The 26,836-nt window shown below is 41.1% G+C and overlaps 1 protein-coding gene across 1 annotated transcript in view; it reads right to left on the minus strand.

Annotated features, from left to right (window-relative positions):
* Positions 1–26,836, minus strand: part of LOC146660086 (CXADR-like membrane protein) — a 113,707-nt gene that overhangs the window by 27,854 nt on the left and 59,017 nt on the right. The window contains exons 3-4 of the mRNA XM_085419520.1: positions 4,992–5,149; positions 3,899–4,097 (exon numbers count right to left, since the gene is read on the minus strand). Of these exons, the coding sequence (XP_085275646.1) occupies positions 3,899–4,097; positions 4,992–5,149 (357 nt within the window). The remainder of the gene's footprint in view (positions 1–3,898; positions 4,098–4,991; positions 5,150–26,836) is intronic.

Here is a 26,836-nt window from a genome sequence, read left to right on the forward strand (position 1 = left end):
TCCTCTCTGCATTTAACCCATTTACTCAGTGAAGCAGTGGGCAGCCATTGGGCGCTCAGGGAGCAGTACCTTGCTCAGGGGTACCTCAGGGTAGCCGTTTAGTGGATTCGAACCACCGACCTTCTGATCATGGGGCCCGACTCTACCTACTGAGCTATCCCTGGTCCTATCCCTTAGCCAAGAAAACAGACAGGATATCTGTAAAAGAGACGATAGACTTTATATGAGACTTTAAAATGGTGGACAACATGAAACACTGAACAACAGAAGAGCACAAATTATAATGGCTTCCCTAATTTTTTTTCTTACTGCAAAGGATCCTGGAAAATGCTGTCTTCTAATGACAATTGACAGGATTGTTTTCACTCAGCATCCTGAGCTAACTGTATATTCTCTTGGTATCATGATGATTTAGTTACTGTTTAAAAATAGTTTAGTCTGGTATCATTTTCTGATATATTTGAGTTTTGTGGTTTGCATTCATTATGATTTATTCCTTGAGCTTATGTGCTTGTCTCACCTGTTGCCTGCCTGTGAAATCAAATGACTTCGTCTTTTATCGGCCACTCTAGTGGCAGAAACTGTTTACGTTTACCTCCCCGTGTGTCTTTGGTCTTCATGTTTATGTTTCCTGTTTTATTTTGATAGTCTTGTGTTTTATGTCCAATGTGTTGAGTTTTGCTTCCCCTGTGGTGTCATGTTCATTTGTGTCAGCTGTGTTCCCCATGTGTCTCCTCTCTGTGTATCCAGTGTGTGAGTTTCCTGTTATTCGTTGTCAGGTTATGTTCACACCATGTTTCCAAGGTTACCGTATCCTCGCCAGGTTTCATCTTCATGTTCAGGCCTTCAAGATACACCACAGCACTTCAGAGTGATATGTTGCCTCGGTCCCACAGACTCCCTCTTCTCAGAGGTCCACGTGTCAACTTCAAACAGTTATTCCACTTGAGTCTATGTCTCCTGTGAGTAGCACTGCCACCCTTTCAAACCCTAGTCTGCCAGCATAAAGACTCTAAATTCTTTCCGTGTCAGTAGCATTGGTTAAGACTGTGAACTCTTTTATCGGAGGCAAATTCAAGATGGGTTAGCAGTGGAGTTTCAGAGCTGCCTAATGAACTTTCTAGTTTAGTTACTATTAAACCATGTAGTGAACCTGAGGCAACAAGCAATAAGTCAGTGTGTCATTTTTCTACAGCTGTGTTGGACTTTGTAAAGACTTATTCAGCACCTCAGCATGTTCCTGTCCCAAGGGCGACTACGGTCCAGCCTTTTTCTACACCTGTTCTAGTTCCCTGGGTAAAGGTGGCTAGGGCCCGGTCATTCCCTGTTCCTGCTACAAGGGTAGCAGTGAACTATGTTTTGGATGCTTATGCTCTTGTTTTTGGACTTTAGGCTCCTATTCATTTTGTTTTCTTGTTGATCCGTCTTATACCACCCAATTCCCTGGTGGGAATGTAAGTGGCTGCCTCATTTTCCTCATTGTGCACAAAAGTGAGAGGTCTAGAGTTCAGGGTAGCTTTGACTTCTGTTAGTACAGTGCACATTTCTTCAAAGCTGAGTGAAGCTCTTCCTAGTACGTTCTTGAGACAGGTTTTCACCAACTGGACAAGATGATCCCAATATTCACCCCACCAGGCTGTTTGCTCTGCAATGAACTTCCAGGTGATGCCCCCTTTTGAGAAAAACTTCAATAACTGCAGGACTTTATTGGTCTTTTATAGCCCTTTTAAGTCTTGGTCTGCTCTCTTAAATTTTGTCGAAATAGATAACGCCTCTCAGAGCAACAAATCTCTTCAATGCTACCAAAAATGTCTCAGTTGACTGATTCCAGACCAGCTCTAAATGGAGTGCTTGGATTGCAGGATGGGTAAATAGGGCAATGTTAGATTTTTTCACAGAACCATATGCTTTTACATAAAGCGGCCCCATCCAATATCTAATATCTCTCTCTTATTTGTACGAGAGAGTCGCTCACTCCTGAGTGCATCGTGACAGTCCTGTACAAGCATTTGTGAGAATCTGTGTTTGTTTGGCAGAATCCAAGGATATTGCCTTCTGAATGTAAATTCTGACTGTTCCAACCTCCCTCCAACACTAAGCAGCTCATGTGGAGGAATGTGGATGAACATGTGGAGTGGTCTGAAGACCATCGCAGACTACAAGGGAAACAGCGGCAGAGTGAGGAAGGTAACTGCTTCTCTACCCTAATAAGCTTAACACCTTCTATGCACGCTTTGATAAACATCTATCTCAAGAGCTTTTGCTGGAAGAGGACAGCTGCTGCTCTCTTCAGATTTCTCAGGCAGTCGTGTGTAAATACATCAGGAAAATAAACACTCGGAAAGCTCCTGGACCAGGCTGCTGTCCCAAAATGTTTTAAGAGGATCACCATCACCCCTGTCCCAAAGAAAACTAATGTGAGCTGCCTAAATGACTATCGAACAGTAGCACTCACCTCCATTGCTATGAAGTGCTCTGAGCACTCCAGTTTGCCTACAGGCCTAACAGATCTACAGATGCAATAGCAAGTGGACTTCACATTGCCCTCTCCCACCTGGACCAGAAAAACACATATGTGCATATGCTGTTCATTAACTCTAGCTCCGCCTTCAACACCATCATATCATCCAGACTCGTCCTGTCTGGATGATATGACCAGTGACCCGAACATCAGCTCCTCCCTGTGCAGCTGGATCCTGGACTTCCTGACAGACATCCACACTCTCACTCAGCACAGGTGCCCCCAAGGGATGAGTGCTCACCCCCCCTGCTGTACACCCTGTTCACCCACGACTGTACAGAAACACACAGCTCCAACACCATCATATATTGCAGATGACACCACCATCATCGGCTGCATTTCTGATGGAGATGAGATGGCATACAGGGCAGAAGTGAGAGCCCTGACATCATGGTGCCGCGACAACAACCTGCTGTTCAACGTCAGCAAAACCAAGGAGCTCATCGTGGATTACAGGAGACTGCAGAGAGGAGGCCACACTCCCATCCACATCGAAGGAGCAGAGGTGGAGAGAGTCATCTGCTTCAGATTCCTGGGCATCAACATCAGCGAGGATCTGAGCTGGTCACACCATGTTGGTGTGATCACAAAAGCAGCAAGACAGCGGCTCTTCTTCCTGCGGCGCCTGAGAAGATTCGGCATGAACCCCAGAATACTAACAAACTCATACCGATGCACCATTGAGAGTCTTCTGACTGGCTGCATCACCACCTGGTATGGAAGCTGTAACGCTCAGGACCAAAGCTCTGCAGAGGGTGGTGAGATCAGACAGCGCATCACCAGGACTGAACTGCCAGCCATGCAAGGTTTCCATAGACAGCGCTGCACGAGGAAGATGTAGTGGATCCTCTGTGATCCCAGCCACAGACTTTTCACACTCCTGCTGTCCATCCAGGCAGTTTAGGAGCATCCAGACCCACAATACCAGACACAGGGATAGTTTCTACCCACAAGCCATCTGGCTTTGGAACTGCTGACATTCTGCACACATCATTACACACTCACTATAGCTACTAGACTCTACACAGTGTCACTTTAACCACTTTAAATCCTCACTGCACAAGATTTTTGCAAAAAATGTAAATACCAAACAACTATCTTAAATTCTCTTATTATTTAATGCTTAAGTATTTTATTGTTGTTATTATTATTATTATTATTATTATTATTATTATTATTATTATTGTTGTTGTTGTTGTTGTTGTTGAGGAGCACGAGCCAAAGAATTTTACGCTGTTTATCTTTATATGACAGTAAAACTTGAAACTATTGTAGAACGACTGCTCTAATTCATAGGTTATGGATTTCATGGCACTTTATGTATCTTCTACCTATATATCTCTAGTTTCTGTGAACCAAGGGCTGTCTTTTACTTACCTAGCACTGTGAGACTGATGGTACTCCAGTGGTACCGTGGCCCAGTCTTGACTTTGCAGCTGTACTCTCCTGAGTCTGTGAGTGACAAGTCACTGATGAGCAGAGATGCGTCGCCTTTTAAGTACTCTCCAGCAAAAGCTACACGACCGCGTTGTCCTTCGTTGGGGTCAAAAACTCTTCCAGAAAAGTAGGTAATCACCTGGTAGGAGGATGTGAAACAGGTGGGTAGTAATGGTAGTGGTTTTGTAACATGTCATGCAAGATAATGCATATATAGAGGAACAACAATGTCCAGTTTATCTACAACAATGAGCAAATATATCAGAGAGAGAGTCGAACTATATGTGCTTAAGAATTTTAATATATATGTTTTTAATTATTTGAAAAAATAATTATTTAAAAATGGAAGGATGCTGATAAAACACTGCTTTGTTGAGCCTTTGCATACTACCAATGTCAAGAACCCAATGTTGCCAATGATTGCCTGGAGTAGGGTTACACAAAAACTACCATACTGAATTTCATGAAATGTAGTGGACAGGTAGACCATGTGGAGAGGAAGAAATCCTTTTAAATGTTGGTGAGGAAGGTTCTGGAAAAATATCAGGTTTTAATGTATTTGATTGCAGAATTTGCATCATAGAATAGCGAGCTGTTGGCTATGAACAGATCTTTGAAATGCTCTTTATTTTCTGTCTGTGCATTTAACAAGGCAATGCAAAATACATTAATTGCAACAGCTATGGATAAATGCTGTTTTCCATTTGCAAAAGGTATGCACTCTTTTGTAGTTTTTTTATGTACTACAAAATCGCTAAAATAGTTTTATATAGAAAAACGACTATAACTACAACTTAACTCATACAACCTTTGTGTGAAACTTTTCATGATGCCTAGAAAACCTGTGCAACTGAAAAAATTCAAAGTAACTTAAATATTAAAATATCAATTAAAAAATATTAATAAAAATAATATTTTACTAAAATAATAGTTTAAAAATGACTATGAGACTATGGAAGAGAACAGGTAACAGTAGGTTTGTTGTTGTCTATCCAAAATGGGCAGTGAACCTCATGCATTGAGAGACACATACCACTCTCTGCCTGTTGGTCGGCTTGAGGAGCAGCCACTCAATGTCCAGAGTGGGATGATCACCAACCCAGAAGTGATGGTGGCAGGGCAGCGTGGCATTGTCTCCAACAACCCTCTTCATCACTGTCTGGGCACATGTCATTAGCACACCCAGCAGAACTGTAGAGATACAGGCTTCTTCAAGATCATTGTTCACTGCATCAGATATCAACATAAATATAATAAATAATAAACATTCATGAATCCTAGACAGAAATGTGATTTGAAGATATAGAAATTTAAAAGTGTAACAATTTAGCCAGCTTGCATATTTATGTTCTTAGTCCTTATTGTAAAATCTGAAAATGAACAAGAGTGTCTATTCAAAGAAAATAGATGCTTTAGCAGTGTAGTTTTTGACTTACATTAGATATTTTAAAACTCATGTCATTCAGAAACTGGTCAAGTTATAATGATTTGTTCAAAACTTATAATTGGATAGTCAAAGCCTTGGTTTTAATGTGAGATTTTAAGTGAGATCTGAATAACTATTCAGGCAGGTTCATTAACTCCACAAACATGGCCTCTATCAGCAGAGATGGGCAGTAACCAGAGGTGGAAAGAGTACTAAAATATTTTACTCAAGTAAAAGTACTATTACTTCGCTGAAATTTTACTCAAGTAGAAGTAAAATTACCTGTCTAAAAATGTACTCAAATAAAAGTAAAAAGTAGCTCATTTAAAATGTACTCAGAGTAAAAGTTACATAGTTACTTTTCTGTCAGCAGGAGGACAGCTGCTTCTGAGTAGCGCAAAAAAAAAGACAGTGGGATATAAATCTCAAAGTAGTTCTTTTTTAGTGAAAAGAAAAACTTTACATATTAAAGAGCAGTGGCAGTTAAACTGCAAGTCTATACATGAAAATGGATAATGGTCACCAAACCAATCAACCAAACTGTCAGGTATCACAGTGTTTTCAATACAAAACCATATCATTCTTTCACATGAGAATGTGTTCTAAACTGTCAAATAAGAGAACAAGTACTGAACTGAATGGCAGCTGCTTTAAAAATGTTTTTTAATTTTTTAAACTTGGCCCTTTTATTTATTGGACAGTAACAGGCTAGTTAACGGGAGGTTGCAAGTGCTAATTAACAAGTAACAGAAGTCAGCTGTCTTTGACTAATCTAAGGTAAGTGAGCGCTCTGTTATTCTTTTGCCTGCAGTGTGAACATATGTGGGTTAAGTAAGAAAGTAGCCGCTTCTGTCTTTAATTAAACTATTTTTTAAAATAAATTATTATTATTAATAAACAGGAAAAACGTAGGTAAACACATTTTCTTTTGGCAATTTACCAACCCAGTAAAAAAAAAAAAGTAAGTTGCATGGACAACAACGTGCCCGATTACAGCAAGTTTCTAGTACCAACCAACGTTATCTGTGTTCTTCACAGATGTCTTAACTTAATGTGATTAATTTGAACCCAGCCTTTTTGCTACCATAACGGTACGAGTTGTATTTAACTTACCTCTACATGCTTGCGCAGGTTTGATGTGGAATTTTTAAAAGCTGCTAACTCGGTCTCTCTGGGCAAACACAGCTTACACTGCATAATAAAGCTGTTGCCTTTCTTGCACTTAAAGCCGAAATGGTCCCTTAAATACGGCCAGGGGTTTACATCCGTTTCTTCGAGTTCAGGGTCAGCCGAATTCGACGGGGCTTCTTTTTTCACTGGATCCATAACACCGATGTCAGACTCCATCTTTAACGTGACCTTAGCGCCAATTTTTTCTACTACCCATCATTCCCTGCAGTATTTCCAAAGCGCAATGTTGTGGGTTTTTTTTTTTAATTTACTCAGTAATGGGTGTGATTGAAAACGTAGCGAACTACAATACTTTAAAAAATATATACTTAAGTAAAAGTAAAATTACAGACTTGAAAAATGACTTTAAAAAGTACAAATACACAAAAAAAACTACTCAATTACAGTAACGCAAGTAAATGTAATTCGTTACTTTCCACCTCTGGCAGTAACGCGTGACAAGTAACGCGTAACTGTAATCCGATTACTTTTTTCGAGTAACGAGTAAAGTAAGGGATTACTATTGCAAAAAATGTATTTAGATTACTGTTACTTTCCCGTAAGCACGCTGCGTTACTGCGTTACTAAAACCATGATTTTTTTGCGAGAGTGTCTCATGACAGTGACGTAAGCGAGTGCGACATTCATGGCAACAGCTGTGTGCAGATCAAAAATGGATCATATATTTAGTGCGGGAGAGAGTATGACTGCGCAGCGTTTAAAGCGTGGAAGTACTGACCTTACTTTGAGTTTGATTCGATAAAAAGTGACAAAAACATTAGTGTCCGCTGCTCACTGCTTGGGATGAAAACTTCTTTTTACAGCAAAGAAACCCCTAAATGTCCAAGCAAGCACCAAATATGCTGCGGCTGGAATGTGAAATTCACAGTAGTGATGTTTCAGTCGCGAATGAAACAGCTCTCAGAGCCGACTCTTTGAAGTGAACGACGCGAGCCGTGGGTTATTTTTTCTTTCTCTCACCCTCTCTCTCGCACTTTTTTTCCGCTTCACTCCGGGGGGCGGTAGTTACACTCGCAGTAGCACAGGAACAGAGCGGGAGGGAAAGAGAGCCAGGGACAACAAGAGACAACATTAGAAAGGTATAGTAATCATCCACAACTATTTTCAGTTGTGGATGATTAAGGATTCAGAACGTTTATTCATGCAGGCCTATATGACAGAGAATGTGTATCTTCTTTTTGTTTTGCATATTTTCATTTATATTTTATTGTGTTGTGGTCTGTGGCGTGTCCAGCGGGGTGGCCTGGGGGGGCACATACCACCCCCCCCAACCAGACTGGCCACCCCAGGTGCCAATCCGAAGCTAAAACAATAAAATTCAATCAAATATCAAATGCTCGATTATGTTTTCACAGTGAAGCTCAGATATCCGAGTGTAAGTGAATGCAGCATCGGCTTCTGTACTATGAGCATCACATTAGCAAAGGAAGGAGAGCCAAGCGCGAAAGACGGCAGGGCAGAAAACAAATTTTCGGCGAAAGAAAATGAGGAGAGAATAAATGTCCTGGTAAGTAATATTAAGTTTGTTGAGTTTAGTAAACTTTGGTGAAATTAGAATACCAAGGAAAAAATAACACTTAATAATAATGGATTGGATTTATGTAGCGCTTTTAAAGGCACCCAAAGCGCTTTACAATGCCACTAATGCGATCTTATAAATCGTCATAAAAATAATTCAAGAATTCTATTTGATACCATCAACAGTATTGTTTCTCCTCCAACCCAGCATGCTCTGTTGCTTTCTGATGAAGATTGTAATACTTTCCTTAATTACTTTGTAAATAAGGTGATGGACTTGAAATCTAAAATTTTCTCAAGTGCCTCCCCTTATGAAGATACCCCTTGTTGTCCTGGATCATTTACCTCCTTTTCTCCAATCACACTAAATGACTTAATTATAGTTTTAGGTAAAATGAAATCCTTGTCATGCTCTGTAGATATATTACCTCCCTCTGTCCTGTCCAGGTCTATCACCAGCATTGGTCCCACATTACTATCCATCATCAACAGTTCACTGAGGCAAGGCTGTGTTCCATCTTATTTTAAACATGCTGAGGTAACCCCTCTGTTAAAAAAACAGAATCTTGATCCTAGCTCTGCTAGTAATTACCGACCTATTTCAAAATTGCCATTTGTCAGTAAATTACTTGAAAAAATTGTTGAAAATCAGTTCAGGTCTCTATTATGTAAATTACACATTCTTGACCCTTTTCAGTCTGGCTTTCAAAAGCAGCACTCTACAGAGACCGCTCTCTTAAGAGTCTATAATGATCTATTAATGGCATCTGACGCAGGGAACTGTTCTGTGATCATTTTTCTTGATCTTAGTGCAGCCTTTGACACCATCGACCACAAAATCCTACTTAACAGGCTGAAGGTTTTGGCTGGTGTATCTGGCTCTGCCCTAGACTGGTTTTCTTCCTACTTATCAGACAGGACCTTTTCTGTTAGGTCTGATAGGTTCTCCTCTAACACTGCTGCCCTGACCTGTGGTGTCCCACAGGGTTCAGTTTTAGGTCCATTACTATTTTCTTTTTATATGCTTCCTTTAGCTGGTATCATTCAATCTTTTAGCGACCTGTCTTATCATTTTTATGCTGATGACATTCAGCTCCATATGTCCTTTAAGCCTCATCAGCTGGATAGGCTGTCCACCCTAGTCCAGTGCTTAACCCAGGTTTCTGATTGGCTTTCAAGCAACTACCTCGTTTTAAATACTAACAAGACCGAGACCATGATCATAGCTCCTCCTGAGCTACATTCTAAAATCAGGTTCTTGCCTCTTTCTGTCCATCTGTCAAGTCAAATATTCGAAATCTTGGAGTAATATTTGACTCTTCCCTGGGCCTTGACTCTCATGTAAAATCTTTGTCTCGTTCCTGTTTCTATCATTTAAGAAACATATCTAAACTGCGACATATGGTTTCCTCAGCTGAACTGGAAAAACTCATTCATGCATTTGTGTCATCACGCTTAGATTACTGTAATTCCCTGTTTACTAGCTTGGATAAATCATCTCTCTCTCGCCTCCAGACAATACAAAACGCAGCAGCCAGACTACTAACTAGCTCTACCAAGCGTGTTCACATCACTCCCATCTTATACCGGTATTCTTTACATTGGCTCCCAATAGAGTTTAGAATTTGCTTTAAAATTCTTGTTTTAACATACAGAGCACTAAATGGCCAGCCTCCAGATTACTTATCCAAGCTTCTTTTAAAATACACTGCTGCTCGTCATCTCCGCTCACAGACTCAGAGTCTCTTAGTTGTTCCCCGTACACGACTGAAGACAAAAGGGGACAGAGCCTTTCAGTCTGTTGCACCAAGGCTGTGGAACAGTTTACCACTACAATTACGTTTGCTTGACTCTGTGGATTCTTTTAAAAAGCAGTTAAAAACTCTTCTGTTCAAACAAGCCTTTTGTTGATCTACATATTTTATATTTTTTTACATTATTTACATTTGATCTTTTACATTGTATATAATGTCTATTGATTTTATTGTTTCTTTTATTATTTTAATATTTGTGTACAGCGCTTTGTGATTGCCTGTCTGTGAAAAGCGCTTAATAAATAAAGTTTACTTACTTACTATTCATTCACTCTCACATTCACACACTGGTGGAGGCAGCTACAGGTGTAGCCACAGCTGCCCTGGGGCAGACTGACAGAAGCGAGGCTGCCATATCGCACCATCGGCGCCTCTGGCCAACACCAGTAGGCGATAGGGTAAAGTGTCTTGCCCAAGGACACAACGACCAGGGCAGAGAGCCCAGGGATCGAACCGGCAACCTTCCGGTTACAGATATGCTTCCCAACCCCCTGAGCCACGGTCGCCACTTAAAGAATTATTGCAACCGTCAAATATTTCAGACAGTAGGCTACTGGGGGAAGCTAGCATAAGAGTTATGAGTTATAAGTAGGGATGGGTATCGAAAACCCACTGTTTCAATTCCTTGGAATTGTTTGCCATTTTTGCAAACGATTCCCTTATCGATTCCAGTCGCCCCGAATGACGTCACCACGTTGCTGAGCGTCATTTACCTGGCAGGAAACATGGCGCCTAAGCGGCTCAAACGCTCAAAAGTTTGGTTATACTTTACGAGAACGGATGACAACAGGGCAACTTGCAATACTTGCAAAGCAGATATTTCATTTAAGGGAGGAAACACTACGAATATGCAAAAGCATTTGCTCACAAAACACACGATGACCTTAAATGAATGTCATGTTTTTAATTCCTCTCCGGACTCGTGAATCTCAACCCAGCAGCAGCGGTAACGTTTGCACGTCCTCTCCCGTTAATGCGGCAGGTAAATAATCAATAACAGTGCATATTATGTTAGCGCGATCTGCCTTATTACAAACCTGCCATTACTGTGCATTTAGGTGACCGTGATGATGAGACAGACAGAGTCTGGCTCAGACGCTGGCAGTTCTCGCTGCAGTCTGCCGGCAGCGTCTCCTTTCAGGCCAGGATAGACGAATGTCACCGAGCAGAGACTCAGTTTGTGGTCAAAGGCTTGAACCCATTTGCTACAGCAGATGATTTTCAGTAAGTGAATGTGTTTAATTGTAGGCAGGGACATTACTGGATATTCTTGTGTAATTGCTACAGAATAATTTATGTTATACTTTGTTATTGCTACAGAAGAATATTTATTTTATTATTTTACATTTACAATTTTTTTCCTGGGCACCCTGTGACACCCCATTGAAGAGCCGTAGGCTGTGGATCTCTTAAGATCTCACTGTTGGGTTTGTAAGGCCATATTACTCCTAAATTTCTACCTTGTTCAAAGAGAAGATATAAAACAAAGTTCTAAGCTATTCGAACTTAGTGTTCTCCTTTTTAAAAAGAATCGATAAAGAATCGAATCGTTAAACAGAATCAAAAATGGAATCGGAATCGTGAAAATCTTATCAATACCCATCCCTAGTTATAAGATATAATCCAAGTCGTAACATTGCTGTATGGAGCTGCAGAATTGGTTGCAGGTTAATACTGGCAGTGTCACCATGCCAGCTGATTGTATTTAATCATCAGCCAGTGTTGTTCTTTATACATCAATATTACTAAAGTTTACCATAAGGCAGCACTTACACTACACTGTGCGGTCTAGCTAATTTCTCTCATTACTTATCCTATCTTCCAGCTCCATGTTATGAATAGAGTGTAAATCACCCCATGAAACGGCTGTGCCATGTTCAATGCAGGGATGTGCAGTTCTGGTTCTCAAGGCTCCTGTCCTCCCGGTTTCAGATGTTTCCATACTTCAACACAGCTGATTTAAAGAATCATTTACAGACTTGTGCACAGATTATCTTCTTTTTTTAATAGGCAAATAAAGTTTTGCATTGGCATTGGCTAATTTGCCAATTGTATGTTAAAAATGTTCGTATTTTAATATTCAAAAATGTTTTTGCCCAAAACATATGTGCACTATATGTCAGTAAAAATACTATGAAAACATTGCTGTCCTTGAATGCTTAATAAACACTGACAAAGCACTGATTGTATCTCTTGTACTTTATCAACACAGTATCTAAAAACTTTGCACCGTAGTGGTTAAAATCTCATTCTAATAAGAGTTAAAAGCACATTCGGTTATTAGGTTTACAGGGTTATTGAATTATGGTTAACGGTTGGTAGAATTTTTTTTAACACTATCTGCCAATTACATCTGCCACCCTTCTCCAAATCTGTGCCCCTACCTGCCCTGCCCCCCCCAACAAAAATTTTCTAGACACGCCACTGGTTGTGGTTTGCAGTGTTTTGTGTAGTTTCACTTTAAAAAATTTTCCAAGGAAAAAGCTGAAAATGTAAATAGTTAAAAGTTGAAATGTAAATAGTTGGGTTTTGAATTTTATAATTTGTTTATTACATTTTATGTGGAGTGAATAAATAAAAGTATATTTACGGTGGCCACTAGAGACAAAGCGTGGACAAACTCCAAAACACGTACAAACTCTGAAGCACATACAAACTCTAAAAAACATGCAAATTTGAAAACACATAAAAATTCCGAAGCCATGTAAGGTCTTAAAAACAAGTGTTAAAATTTTTAAATCAATTCGAAAGCTGACTGGTAGCCAATGTAATGATGCAAGTACGGGAGATATGTGATCCAGTTTGCATGTCCCAGTACAGTTTAAAATGGTAAAAGATACAATATCGACGTTAGCCACACTTTTTTAATTTGAGCTTGTGGCGGAGGGGTGTGTGTGGTCTATGGCTCCACTGCAGGGGAGGGGTGGTGCAGCAGTGCAGGGGAGGTTGGTAGGGCAGCTGCACTTTATTTCATGCTCTCCCCTTCTTCAGTGATGTTGGAACCTGGAGAGGATGCGTGGTGCCAGCTGGAAAGTTGCTCAGCTGAAGACTGAACGTCAACAATTGAGACAATGCCTCGCTTAACTGTTCCAAAATATTAAACTCTTTTTGAATTCAAACATGTCATGTGCAGCAATGTTAAAAAGAAGGATCATGGTCTGAACGCTGTGTTGTGCCAAACACATTTGCTTTACCAACAAGAGCTCTATCTGCAGGTTCCTCTTGTTAGATAATTTTATTATTTTTATATTTAGTGTAACAATGCCAGAGCTGACAGGCAGAAGAAAAGGAGTCTTTAATGAAGAACACTGTGTAATTTGTTGATAATAAAAGATGTAACAATGTCAGTGGAAGACAAAATCACTAACCCTTTGAGGGCTGGATTAAAAAAAGTTAAACTGTTACTGAAGGAGCTACTCATAACTGTTCTAGCCACATCTCAGTCTGATAAGATGGAAATGCAGCCGGTTGAATTAAAGGTCATATTTATGACAGTATCAATGCATAGTAGTGATGTTGCCATCACAGCCTTGAGGATGTTGTTGTGATTTGGCGCGATATAAATAAAATTGAATTGAGTTCAATTGAATTGAACAGTTTTAGTCCTGTCAGTTTGGTGAAATAGTATGCCTGCACATCCAAATATGTCTTCCTTTTAAAATAATGCAGAACAGCTGAATCGCTTGACATCAGTGTCGCTCTTGGGAGCTTGCAGCTTCCCCTTGCAGCCTGCCAGTAAATGTGCAGTGATGAGTAAAAGTCATTGGTGTGTTCACAATATGGTCTTACGGTCAGTACCTGCTGGTAGCAATGACTGGGCATGGATCTTGACTGCTGCAGAGTTTGAAGTTATTTGTTAATCAGCTAATGGTAATTCAGTTTTCTTGAGAGACTCAATTATATTTGAGTTTTTTTCCCTTGTTTCTTTTGTCTGTTTCAGGGATTTCCTTCCTCCTCCCTTCATTTCTTTTGCTGCTTGTTCAAGGACAAAGTTCTTTTTTCAAGCTCCTTTAAGTCTTCATATAAGTTGGTGGTATGGCCACAGTAGAGAAACATGCATCATGTTTGCAGTGTTTCATTTAGAGTACTTCAACACGATGCTCTGCTTTCTGACTCACTACAGTATGTTACTGCTCAGTAAGGCTCAGTCACATGAGTGCAGGACAACCAATCACAGCAGATTATGGAAGAGGGGGTGGAGCAACGTGAGCCTGCTTGAGAAGAATGGTGTTTGCAAAGACGTCTCATTTTGGATGAGCGGCAACAATGTACTGAACCTAGAGGAGAGAAAGTATCTTTCCTATTGTCCTATTGCAGGGGTCGGCCGCATGCGGCTCTTTAGTCCTTATACTGCGGCTCCGCGTGGTTTGGGAAAATAAATTAGAAGTATTTAGCTGAAGTGTATTTTATATATGTTAGTTCTTTTTTAACTTTTTAACTTGTAGTTCTAAATTGGAAGATTATTGTGATATTGAAATATAAAAATAAATATAAAATATAAAATAAAAATAAAATTATATTTTATTATTTTTTTCATCGCTCAAAATAAGGGTCACACTAGCGTAAGCCGGTGTACCCCCCGAAACGCCGTGCAGACTTTCAACCCCAGGTAGGCCAATTATTGATCTTCGGATCCACATTATGTCAGCAGCTCCACCGCGAACTATGTTAAAAACAAACACTGCTCACGCCTCACAGAGGTCAGCTTGCTCCTCCCCTTTTGTGAGTGTGGACGCTTCATCTCTTTGCTCTTAAATGCTTTGCTTCTTTTATTGTTTTTCATTGATTTTTATGCTGATTTTTTCCGTTTTTTCCGTATGAGCTTACCTGCGATAGCTTCTGGACACTTATAGATCATTAGGACTAAAGTGTTCTTAACAGAAACAGCAACATTTTTATAGTTACCTTATCCTCAGCGCTCCGTGTGTCTGTGGCCTAGACACAGCTGAAGCCTGATTACAGCGTCTGGGCACCGAACAGCCTCAATAGCCTGGAAAGGTGCTAACCGCTAGGCTAACTAGCAACAAGATGCCTTCCCTCTCCACAGATGACTACCACAGCCTCCTGCAGAAGATTGCAGTACTGGAGACAAAAATTCATCGCTTAGAAGTAAACGTGGAGGTAAATGGACTGTGTGGAAATGAAACAACCTTGCCTTTGATTCAAAACAATGGCAATGAGCAAGCTAGTACACAGCTAAGGAGCACAGATAACATGACCAAGAAAGTAGACTCTGTGCATTATTATAAATCCTCAAGTGATAATCCCCCCTTGGACTGTCTTGGTGCAAAACCAAGACATAAATCATGTCTCCTGGAAGGGGGAGGACGTATCACGGGCAGAGTACAGCGAGCTGAAATCTCTGAAACTGACTGGCCTTCACTTCCTACGAGACAGAGAAGCTCTTCTACCCCTGTATACGAGAGGAAACAGGACTGGACAACCGTGAATAGGAAGAATAACAACAAACCTCCAAAACAACTGAATGTGAAACTGCAGAACAGATTTGCTCCACTATCAAAGGACCCTGGATCTATATCAGACAACCATCCATCTAAAAGCAGCGAAGTAAGGTCTGAAAATCTGTTGAAAAGTAAAAGACCACAGGGAAAGCTAAAGGCTAGGCCTGAAACTCTGATTGTGGGTGACTCTGCCGTAAAGGATGTACAAAGGATGTGCGGTAAGAACACTAAAGTCCTCTGCTTTCCTAACGATATGGTCAACATCCTGAAGGAGAGAATTCTTCAAATTGCAGATGAATATCCAACTGTGACAAACATTGTTCTGCATACAGGGTCAAACGATGTGTCCAAACAACAGTCGGAGGTTCTGAAACGGGACTTTACTGGATTATTAAATACTGTAAACTCTCTGAATGCAGCTGTATTCATCAGTGGACCTCTACCGCCCGTCAGAGGAGGAGACGAGAGATTCAGCAGGTTGTTTACACTGAATAAATGGCTCATATCAGCATGTGCTGACCACTCAGTGCATTTTATCAACAACTTTAATATTTTTTGGGAACGCAGGCATCTGTTTAAAGCAAATGGATTTAATATTAACAAGTCAGGGGTGAAACTGTTCACCTCCAACTTGTTTTATTCCATACGTCATCCATCTGTGCTTGGTGCCAAGGCTGAGATAAACGAGGAGTTATCTCATAAAGAGGAACAAACAGTACTCCAAGAACAGACAAAGCCCAGCAGAAACCTTGAGGAGGAGCTCCATCTGCCCACACCCGGGAAGAGCCTCAGAAAGGAGAGACATCTGAGGCAAGAAGAGGGGTCCCTATTTGCCTCCAACTCTCTTAACAACACCAACGACCAGGACCAGGGACCACGATCTTCCCCAGTCCCCCAAACCCCTGACAGGCCATCACCCTCCTCCCCTCCCTTTCTCCCTCCTCCCCACACCTGAAATTCACTGAGGAGATGATGGAGCGGGTCAATGCTGGGCTCAGATCTACCCCCCGGCCCAATCCCTTTTTGTCCCCCATAAACCCCCCACCAGAGCGGCCAAAGGTTCGCCATCGAGCCCCACCCTCAACAGAGCAATCGAAGTCACATTGCCCAGCCTCGCCCCCCTTAGTTCCTCTTCATGCCCTGTCTCCGCAGTCTGATGTGTGATGTGTGAAGGGTCCGGGCTGTGAGGATTATGGCAGTGGTGACTTTTCCCAGGAGAAGCTGGGACCCTGTTTACTAGAAGGTTTTAAAATTTCTGTACTTTTAGGTGACAGGAGACATGTGGCCTGGTCAAAACACAGAGAGCTGCACTCTAAAAGATCTTTAAACATAGTAAACATACCTTGTGTGCCACAGACTGCTCCCAAACACGAGGGGACAAGTAATACCTCTAAAACACTTAAGTTGGCTTTATTAAACGTTAGATCTTTAGCTGGGAAAACATTTTTAATTAATGATTTAATCACTGAGCACAGCCTTGATTTTATGTTTTTAACTGAAACTTGGTTGGACCAAAGTAACAGTGGAGCTGTTCTCATCGAGACGACCCCTCCTAACTAGTTTTATCAGTGAGGTCAGGGTGAGCAGGAGAGGAGGAGGGGTTGCTGTCTTATTTAATGAATCATTTCAATGTAAGCAGCTATCTCCTAGAAGTTTTCAGTCTTTTGAATATGTGGCTTTACAGCTGAAGGCCCCATCCAAAGTTGTGTTTCTTAATGTTTACAGGCCTCCCAAATACTGCACAGACTTTTTTAATGACCTCAGTGAACTGCTGTCTGTGATCTGTGTTGATTTTGACTGTGTAATTATTGTTGGGGATTTTAACATCCATGTGGACAACCCTCAGGACAAAGGGACTAAAGACCTGAGTAACACTCTGGGCAACTTTGGGCTGACTCAGCATGTAACAGAGGCCAAACATAATAGAGGACACACTCTTGACCTACTGATATCCAAGGGCCTGAGCATTTCAAAGGTTACTGTGTCTGATGTGGGCGTGTCTGATCATTACTGTGTTTTCTTTGAAAGTAAAATCTCAGCCCACATAAATATATCAACAACAGTGATCACAAAACGGTGTATAACTGAACACAGTAGTGCAATTTTTAACCAGGTCTTCCCATTAACACCTGACCTGTCCAGAGGGTCAGTCAATGAGCTCGTCAATAGCTTCAATGCTAACATGTTAAATGTAATGTCCCCTTCTGGCTGCCTGTGCCTCAATTTTATCCCACAACTTAGACATTCACATTACTCACACTCTCATTACACATACATATAGGATCTTGGGGGTGGGCACGATACACGGAAACCAAAGTACCATCAGGGTGTACACCTCACCCCTGGCGTCGTTGCCCACCTCTCAATTTTAAATACACGTAGACATTGAGGGCTAGCAGGAGGGACCATGCGCTTACCTGCTGCTCTCTGGCAGGTAGCTCCATGCCCTCCTGGGTTTTAAATGCACCTTAGAACACACATGCATCAACATTACAATGAGCGGGTGGAGGGAGATTTGGAGTCTTCTCTCACCCCCATTCTCTGCGACCTGCTGGAGCGGGGGGGCTAGGAGGAGGAGTTGGCCGTCCGACTGCGGTCTGGAGTGTGGGGCCTTCCTGCTGCTGCGGAGTCGGGGCGGTCTGCCTCCCCCCACCGCAGGGAAAAGGGTAACACCACCTGGGTCTAGGTGCAGTTCCCCCCTCCAGGGGGGAAGGGTACCTAGACCCGGTTTGTAGAGTACGCTTGGGGAGTGTGATCGTGTGTACAGCGTCTCTTTCTGTCTGTCTCCACGTTGGTTGAGTGTGGAGTAAGTGCATATGAGAGCATGAGGGTGGGAATGGATGTTTGTGTCTGTGTGTGCCTGTATGTCTGTGTCTATATGTCAGGTTGGGTGTCAGACGCCACCTCTCTGGGGACATCTCAGGCCCTCCAAGGTTTGGAGGCCTATCTCCCCCTACCACCACTTCCCCTGCCAGTGGCGGACTCCCTCAGGTGTCGGTGCGTTGGTGGTTCTTTGTGTCCGGGGATGGGCGTCCAGGTACACACCGGCTCACTCCTTGGCGGCCGCTTATCGGGGCCTGGAGCCTGGGGCTCGGTCGGGCCACTTCGGAGGTGGGGTGCCCTCGGCCTCTCGGCCTGGGGCTCGGTCACTCAGGCACGGCTGGCTGCCGGCGGAGCTCACGGGCGCGTCACTGCAACTCCCCCTGGCTTCTGCTCCGCGGCTGCTGAGTGAGCCCTCATCTGGGACTCTCCTCAGCTCTTACTGGGACAGTGGCGCGGCTGCCCCTCTGTTGGTCTTCCTTGGTCTCTTGTGTTCTGGGGGCCTCTGGATGTCTGGAGTTTTGATCTCCTCCACACCTGCTTCATGCCCTGGAGGACGGGGCTGTGGCCCCCCCACACCCTCTAGCAGATCATTACATGAAGGAACCTTTTAAAAAAAAAAAACAAGCGCGTCCATGCTCACAGGTGTACACACGGGTGATCACACCCACAAACTACACCCTTTTTGGCTCCTACCTCAAAGCACACTGTGTTCTGTTGATCTTATGTGCTGCACAATAATGTTTAATATTTAGTATTTACTGTCATATTCCCATATATCATTGTGATGTTGTTTATTCTATTACTCTTGTTCTCTTCTGCTTGTTTTCTTTTTTCTTTCTCAGCAGGTGATCCAGGTGATTGATATATGCATTTTTTTTCTTTTTTTTTCTGCTCATTCTGTTGGTTTTTGTCTTTTGCCCTTCTTCCCCGTCCGTCTTCTCAGCTGTTTCTCTTTCCCTCTTTCTTTCTCCCCTTCTTTCCCCCAGTCAAGTCTGTCCCGTATTCAGTAAGTGAAAATAAAATAAACAATAAAAGGTGAATCAAATGGACCATTACCGCAAGGCTGGGATGGTCAATTTGGTAAAGTAAATCCGTTGGGCATCTTTCTTTGCCTTTAGACAACAATTCTGATGGCAAAAGAGCCAAACGGGACAGGCAAAAAAAAAAAAAAAAAATGTAATGGATACAATTGCTCCCATTAAGGTGAAGGTTATCTCTGGAAGGAAAAAGTCTCCATGGAGAAACTCCACACTAGTGAAAAAAGAAAAAAGAGAGTGTAGGAAAGCTGAGCGCAGATGGAGAAAAACAAACCTCCAGGTTCACTATGACATCTATAAAGAGAAACTTCACAATTATAATTTACAACTGAGGAGTGCAAGAAGGTCCTACTTCTCTGACATCATCACTAAAAACAGCCATAATGCTCGGGTCTTATTTTCTACAGTTGACAGGCTAACAAACCCTCCTGTGTCAGTGGCAGCTGAACTTCATTCGACCATGGCCTGCAATGACTTTGCCAAATTCTTCACAGAAAAAATCCAAAAAATTAGACAAGCAATTGGTACATCAACAGCAGATCCAGAATATGTACTGTGTCTACCGAAAAACTGTTTAAACACCATGAAACAGTTTCACCCTATTAACAGCAAAGACCTGGAGGACATCTTAGGTCACCTGAACTCCTCCTCCTGCTGTTTAGATGTCCTGCCAACAAGTTTTTTCAAAAAGGTCTCAAAGACTTTGGAGTCAGACCTGTTACAGATCGTCAACTTTTCTTTATTATCAGGTGTGTTTCCAGAACCACTAAAAACTGCTGTAATCAAACCTATACTGAAAAAGGACAATCTTGACAAGACACAAATGAACAACTACAGGCCGATCTCAAATCTCCCATTTTTAAGTAAGATCATTGAAAAAGCAGTTTCTCAACAGCTCAGTTACTTCTTAAAACAGAATAATTGCTACGATGCCTTCCAGTCAGGTTTTAGACAGAACCACAGCACTGAAACCGCTCTGACCAAAGTGTTTAATGACATATGTCTGAATACAGACAGTGGAAAAATGTCAGTCCTAGTTTTACTGGATCTCAGTGCAGCATTTGATACAGTTGACCACAACATATTACTCAAACGACTGGAGAACTGGACAGGTCTTTCAGGAACTGTACTAAACTGGTTCAAAACATACTTAGAAAACAGGAAATACTTTGTATCAATAGGTAACTTCACATCTGAGCAGACAAGTATCACATGTGGAGTTCCCCAAGGTTCCATCTTGGGACCCCCTCTGTTTAACATTTACATGCTCCCACTGGCACAGATTATAAAGAACAACAAAATAAACTACCACAGCTATGCAGATGACACACAAATATATATCACAATGTCACCAGGAGCCCGAGGCCCTGTACAGGCTCTTGGTAAATGCATTGAGGAAATCAATGACTGGTTGTGCCACAATTTTCTCCAGCTAAACAAAAACAAAACTGAGGTAATAGTCTTTGGCGCCAAAGAAAAACGATTACAGGTCACCAGAGAACTTCAATCTATACACCTAAAAACCACAAACCAGGCGAGAAATTTGGGTATAGTGATGGATGCAGACCTAAACTTAGAAAAACACATTAAGACAATAACAAAGTCAGCTTACTATCACCTCAAGAATATTTCAAGGATAAAAGATCTGATGTCTCAACAGGACCTGGAAAAACTAGTCCATGCATTCATCTTTAGTAGGCTTGATTACTGTAACAGCATCTTTACAGGTCTACCTAAAAAATCAGTCAGACAACTACAGCTCATTCAGAACTCTGCTGCTCGAGTCCTCACTAAGACCAAAAAAGTGGACCACATCAGTCCAGCTCTGAGGTCTTTACACTGGCTGCCTGTCCGTCAGAGGATAGACTTTAAAGTCCTGATGCTGGTCTATAAAGCTCTGAATGGTTTAGGACCAAAATACATCAGTGACCTCCTGACCCAGTATGAACCTTCCAGATCCCTCAGGTCATCTGGATCCGGTTTTTTATCAGTTCCCAGAGTCAGAACCAGACACGGAGAAGCTGCATTCAGCTTTTATGCTCCTTATATCTGGAACAAACTCCCAGAAAGCCTCAGATCAGCTGAAACACTCAGTTTATTTAAATCCAGGTTGAAGACTCACCTATTCTCAGCTGCATTTGAATAAAGCACCAAATCCACACTTTAAGCTTAAATTTCAAAACTTACATTTAACTACTGATTTTATCTATCGTTCTGATTTTATCTGTTTTGATTTTATATACTGTTTTGTTTGTTTGTTAATTTGTTTGTTTGTTTGCTTGTTTTAATCAATTTTAAATCATGCTTTTTATTTGTTTTTGTTTCTAATGTCTCTGTAAAGCACTTTGAATCACCTTGTTGTTGAATTGTGCTATACAAATAAACTTGCCTTGCCTTGCCTTACTGTCCTGCATAAAGATGAAGTGACTTCGTACAGCCCCAATTTGCAGAGGTTCAGCAGCAGAAGTCCTATTGTAAACATATCACGGCAGACCCGACGATGTTTGCATGAACACGCTTTTCAGCATCTCTTTATCGACCGCTTTTCACACACGGTTGCTGTACGCATACAGCTGGCTGTAGCTTTTCAGCTCACAGCCCGACACACACCAACAACAATACAACAGTATAGATAGCACAGACGTTAAGGCGGCGAGGCTTGATTGGGGGTGCCGCTCAGGTGCGTCCGCCTCCCCTGCAGCGGCGCTGCAGACGATGCCCCGCCACACACATTAACCTGGTAAAATACATATTTAGGGTCCAAGGACTTGCCTGTTAGGACTGAACAATGAGCTACCTGCCGGCTTTCGCAGCAAAGATCTCCTTCACATACTGCTACACTACGCTCGAAAGTGCATTATGGTACTGTGGATTTCTGATAAGGCCCCATCTGTCAACCAGTGGCTACAGTCTGTGATATGTATCATGCCAATGGAAGCCTTCTCTACAGCACTTAAGGACAAACCTTTCCTTTTCTATCGCATATGGGACCCTTTTTTGGCCCACTTGAACACTCCTTCTGCTCAGAGGTTGAAATCGGGCTTACGGGATTTAGCCTGGCAACAAAGGGACGATTGTTAACCTTTTTCATTGTTTATGAATATTGCTGTTGGCTTTCTCTTTCTGCCTCCCACGTCCTGCTATACATGTAGATGCATCTTTGTCCTGTGTGTATATGCTGGTGACTGCTGTTTCCCTGCTTTGCAATTAAAAGTTCAAAAAATAAAAAATAAAAAATACATATTTAGGCAGAATTTTGCAAATATCTATTTTTCATTTTTTAGCAGCATAGTGCTTTTTTTCCAATTATTTTTTAAAAGTCAGTTCAAGGCTCCAAAAGTCCAAAAGCGATATAAGGGGGGTGGCTCACAACAGTTTTTGTTTCCTTTTGTTATATTTCTTTAAGAGTTCAAAATGTGTTAATTACATAAATAAAATGTAATTTTCTCTGTAGCACTTCATGGATTTCATAAGCAACACACCTTAGTTGTTCACACAAAGCATAAACGTAAAAAACAATAGATGTCAAAAAATATTTGCAGCTCCCAGTGTTTTCTTTTGCATGGAAACTGGGTCCAAATGGCTCTTTGGGTCTTAAAGGTTGCTGACCCCTGTCCTATTGTCTCAATGTTATTGATATTTGGATGGACACACTGACCCTCACCTCAGATTCTGACAGTTAGTATGAGTTGAGGGTGCTGATTCGTTTAAACTAATATAATCGACGCGGCTTCATCCAGAAGGGCTCCCACGCTGTCATCGCTGTGGACCGGCTGTACGTGGACGGACAGCTCCACCGCGACCCCAACATCACTCCGTGGCTGTATTAACCTCACACCAGATAAGAATCAGCTGCACCATTTCCCTATCCACTCACACTAACTTGCATTAACATCTGTTTAACTTACCAGTATCAAATCGCATCTTAAAGTGTGATTTCATAGCAGAATTAACACCGTCACTCTCCGTCAGTGATTTAATTGGAATGTTTACGTTTTGTTTTGTTTTTTTTTTCTTCTCGTTTTTTTTCCCTCTCTTTCCCCCCCTCTTGGTTTTATGCTGCTCACCCCTGTCCTTGGTTTCTTTCTTTATTCCTTTCACTGCCTCGATCACCTGCTTCGACACTCATCCACAAACATCCTTTATTTCGACACATACGCACCATGCGCTCAACGGCAGCACATTTACATCAGTCTGACAGCGCACACAGTCGTTTAGGATACACACACTTAAGCCAAGCCTACTCATATTAGTAACTATGCATACACAAAGTCAGACTCAGGGAGCATCTAGCCACACATTTTTTCTCTCTCTCCTTCTCTTTATTTATGAACAAGTGACATATTCTCTCCACCTGGCTAAGCGACGCACACAGCATACATCCCTAGTTATACACAAACATCTATGGGTACACTGAGGTTCATTACATGGAATATAAATGGAGCTGGCTCCAGAGTAAAGAGGTTAAAAATATTTAACCAACTCAAAAAACTACAGGCAGATGTTGTCCTTTTACAAGAGACCCACAGACCTCTTAGAGGTTCGAATGAACTTAAAACACCTGAGTTTCCCAATATGTTCTCAGCTTGTTATAATTCTAGACAAAGGGGAGTAGCAATTTTAATACATAAAAATATTAATTTCATGGTACTCGATACAGTTATAGATCCAGAGGGCAGATTCTTAATCATTAAACTATCTATACTTGATAAAAAGCTATGTATTGCAAGTGTATATGGTCCAAATGTTGATGATCCCTCATTCTTTCACGGTTTTTTCAGTGCACTCTCTGAACACTTAGATGGCACACTTGTTCTTGGAGGTGACCTCAACCTTGGACTAAATGAAGACATGGATAGGCTCAATACAGCGGGAACTCAGCGTAATTGGCAGTCCACAAATATAATCAAACAGTATATGAGCGACTTTGGTCTTTGCGATGCATGGCGCTCCCTTCACCCCACCAGTAAGGAATATACTTTTTTCTCACATGTCCATCACTCCTACTCTCGTCTGGATTATTTTTTGGTCAGCAGCTCACTGCTGAACGACATTTCAGACACTGAGATTCATCCTATAGCTGTCAGCGATCATGGTCCTGTATCTTTAACACTAATGCACAAGAATAATACTAGGCCAAGAAAAAACTGGAGATTTAATATATCACTACTTAAAGATGAAGACTTTATTAAATATTTTAAAAAAGAGTGGACTTCATATTTGGACTATAATGACACTCCCGAAACATCAGCTTCTGTTCTATGGGAAGCAGGGAAAGCTGTGATGAGAGGTAAAATAATTTCTTTCTCATCACATAAAAAGAAAAAAGAAAACAAAAATATTCAGGAATTACAAAAAAACATCAAATCACTAGAAGAAGCCTACGCGTCCCACCAAGATCAGGAAACATTGAACAAAATACGCAAAACAAAACTAGAATTAAATGAGATAATTGATAAAAAAAAAAAAAAAAATTCTTAGTACAAAGACTACGCCTACAAAATTATGAACATGGTAATAAATCCGGTCAATTTCTAGCAAACCAGCTAAAAATAAAGAAAGAAAAAACAACTATATGTGCTGTTCAAGATTCATCTGGGAACACATTATATGAACCGATACAAATAAACAACATTTTCAGGGATTTCTATAAAACGTTGTATTCACCACAAATAAACCCATCTAAAAAAGAAATTGATCAGTTTTTGGACAACATAACTCTTCCAAAATTATTGGACACTCAAGCAATGGCACTGGATTTACCACTGACACCAGGTGAACTCCAGGAAGCCCTGATAAGTATGCCCAATAATAAGGCTCCAGGTCCAGACGGCTTTCCTGCAGAATTCTACAAAGAATTCTGGTCGATTCTAGCACCATTTTTTTTGCAGAACGTTGTTGGAAATTAAAGAAAAGGGCAGACTTCCATCAAATATGAATTCTGCAAACATTAATCTCCTGCTAAAACCAGGCAAAGACCCTGTATATCCCTCAAGCTATCGTCCAATATCCCTTATACATGTAGACCTTAAAATAATCTGCAAAGCTCTCTCAAAGAGACTGGAGAAAATAACCCCCCTCTTAATTCATCCTGACCAAACTGGTTTCATAAAAGGTAGGCACTCATCAACAAATACACGTAGATTACTTAATTTGATAGACTACTCATACAGTAAAGACCTAGAAACTACAATATTCTCTTTAGACGCAGAAAAAGCATTTGACAGAGTTAACTGGAAATTTCTATTTGCAACTTTACACAAATTTGGTTTTGGATCCTCTTTCATTAACTGGTTAAAAATATTATATAATTCCCCAACAGCTTGTGTCAGAACAAATGACCAGACATCCTCCAGCTTCTGTCTCTTGAGGGGCACCAGGCAGGGATGCCCACTCTCCCCTTCACTGTTTGCAATTTTTATTGAACCACTAGCAGCAGCAATTAGACAGAATTCAGTAATTAAGGGCATAAAATGCAAGAACGTGGAACATAAAATCAGCCTTTATGCGGGTGATGTGTTACTCTTTCTCCAAAATTCACAAACCAATATCTCTGGGGTGATTGAATTGATAAACTCTTTTGCAAGAATATCAGATTACTCAATTAACTGGTCAAAATCTACAGTTCTACCGATTAATTGCTCCCTCCATAATTCCTCTTCTACACCACTGCAATCGGGAAATATAAAATATTTAGGTATTAATGTTTCTCCCAAGCTTGCAGATCTAACTAAATTAAACCATATCCCACTTTTAAAGAAGGTAGAAGATGATCTGGCTAGATGGAAATGTCTACCCATATCACTCATGGGAAGGGTTGCCGCTATAAAAATGATGGTCTTACCAAAAATAAATTATTTATTCTCAATGATCCCAACTAAACCGCCACAAGATTGGTTCAGATCTCTAGATTCATGTATGTCCAAATTCCTTTGGAAAAATAAACCCCCACGTATAAGCTTAAAAACACTACAAAAGACCAAGGATAAAGGAGGACTAGAACTGCCTAACTTTCAGCACTACTTCTTAGCCAACAGGCTTCAGTTTATCTCAGGATGGCTAAAACATACCCTCTTAGATGAACCTTGGCTAGATGTAGAACAAGCACTCTGCAATAATCTAGAGATCTCAGACCTACCATTTATCAGCTCAAACATCCAACGACATGAATGCTTTAAAAGCATCAACATCAGCACTTCTCTGACAGCATGGTGGGAGTTTCTAAAATTGACAGCATCTTCATTAATCCCATGCAAAAAATAATAATAATAATAAACTAATATAATCATATTGCTGTAAGCAGGTTTCTGTAAGGCAGACTAAATCAATATGTTGATCAGCTACTTAATCATTTACTAACAGGGACTTTAGAGAGAGAGACCTAATGTTTAATCATACACGTTTAACTTTTTTACTCTTTGGTTCAGTTGACAGTGTTTGTTAAGTATGTGTATTAATTATTCTGTCTGTGACTTTTTCATAATTAATGTCTTATTTGCTGATTTTTGGTCTGGGTTTGGTGGTCTGGGAGCAGAGAGGTCTCTGTGGGGGTGGGGTCATGCTTTCCTGGGTTTAATAACTTTGGCCAGATTTGTAAAAATGAGAGC

Source organism: Rhamphochromis longiceps, linkage group LG10 (genome assembly GCF_057381845.1).
Source record: "Rhamphochromis longiceps isolate RC_006_pf linkage group LG10, R_longiceps_female_GT1.1, whole genome shotgun sequence".
Lineage (NCBI taxonomy): Eukaryota > Metazoa > Chordata > Actinopteri > Cichliformes > Cichlidae > Rhamphochromis > Rhamphochromis longiceps.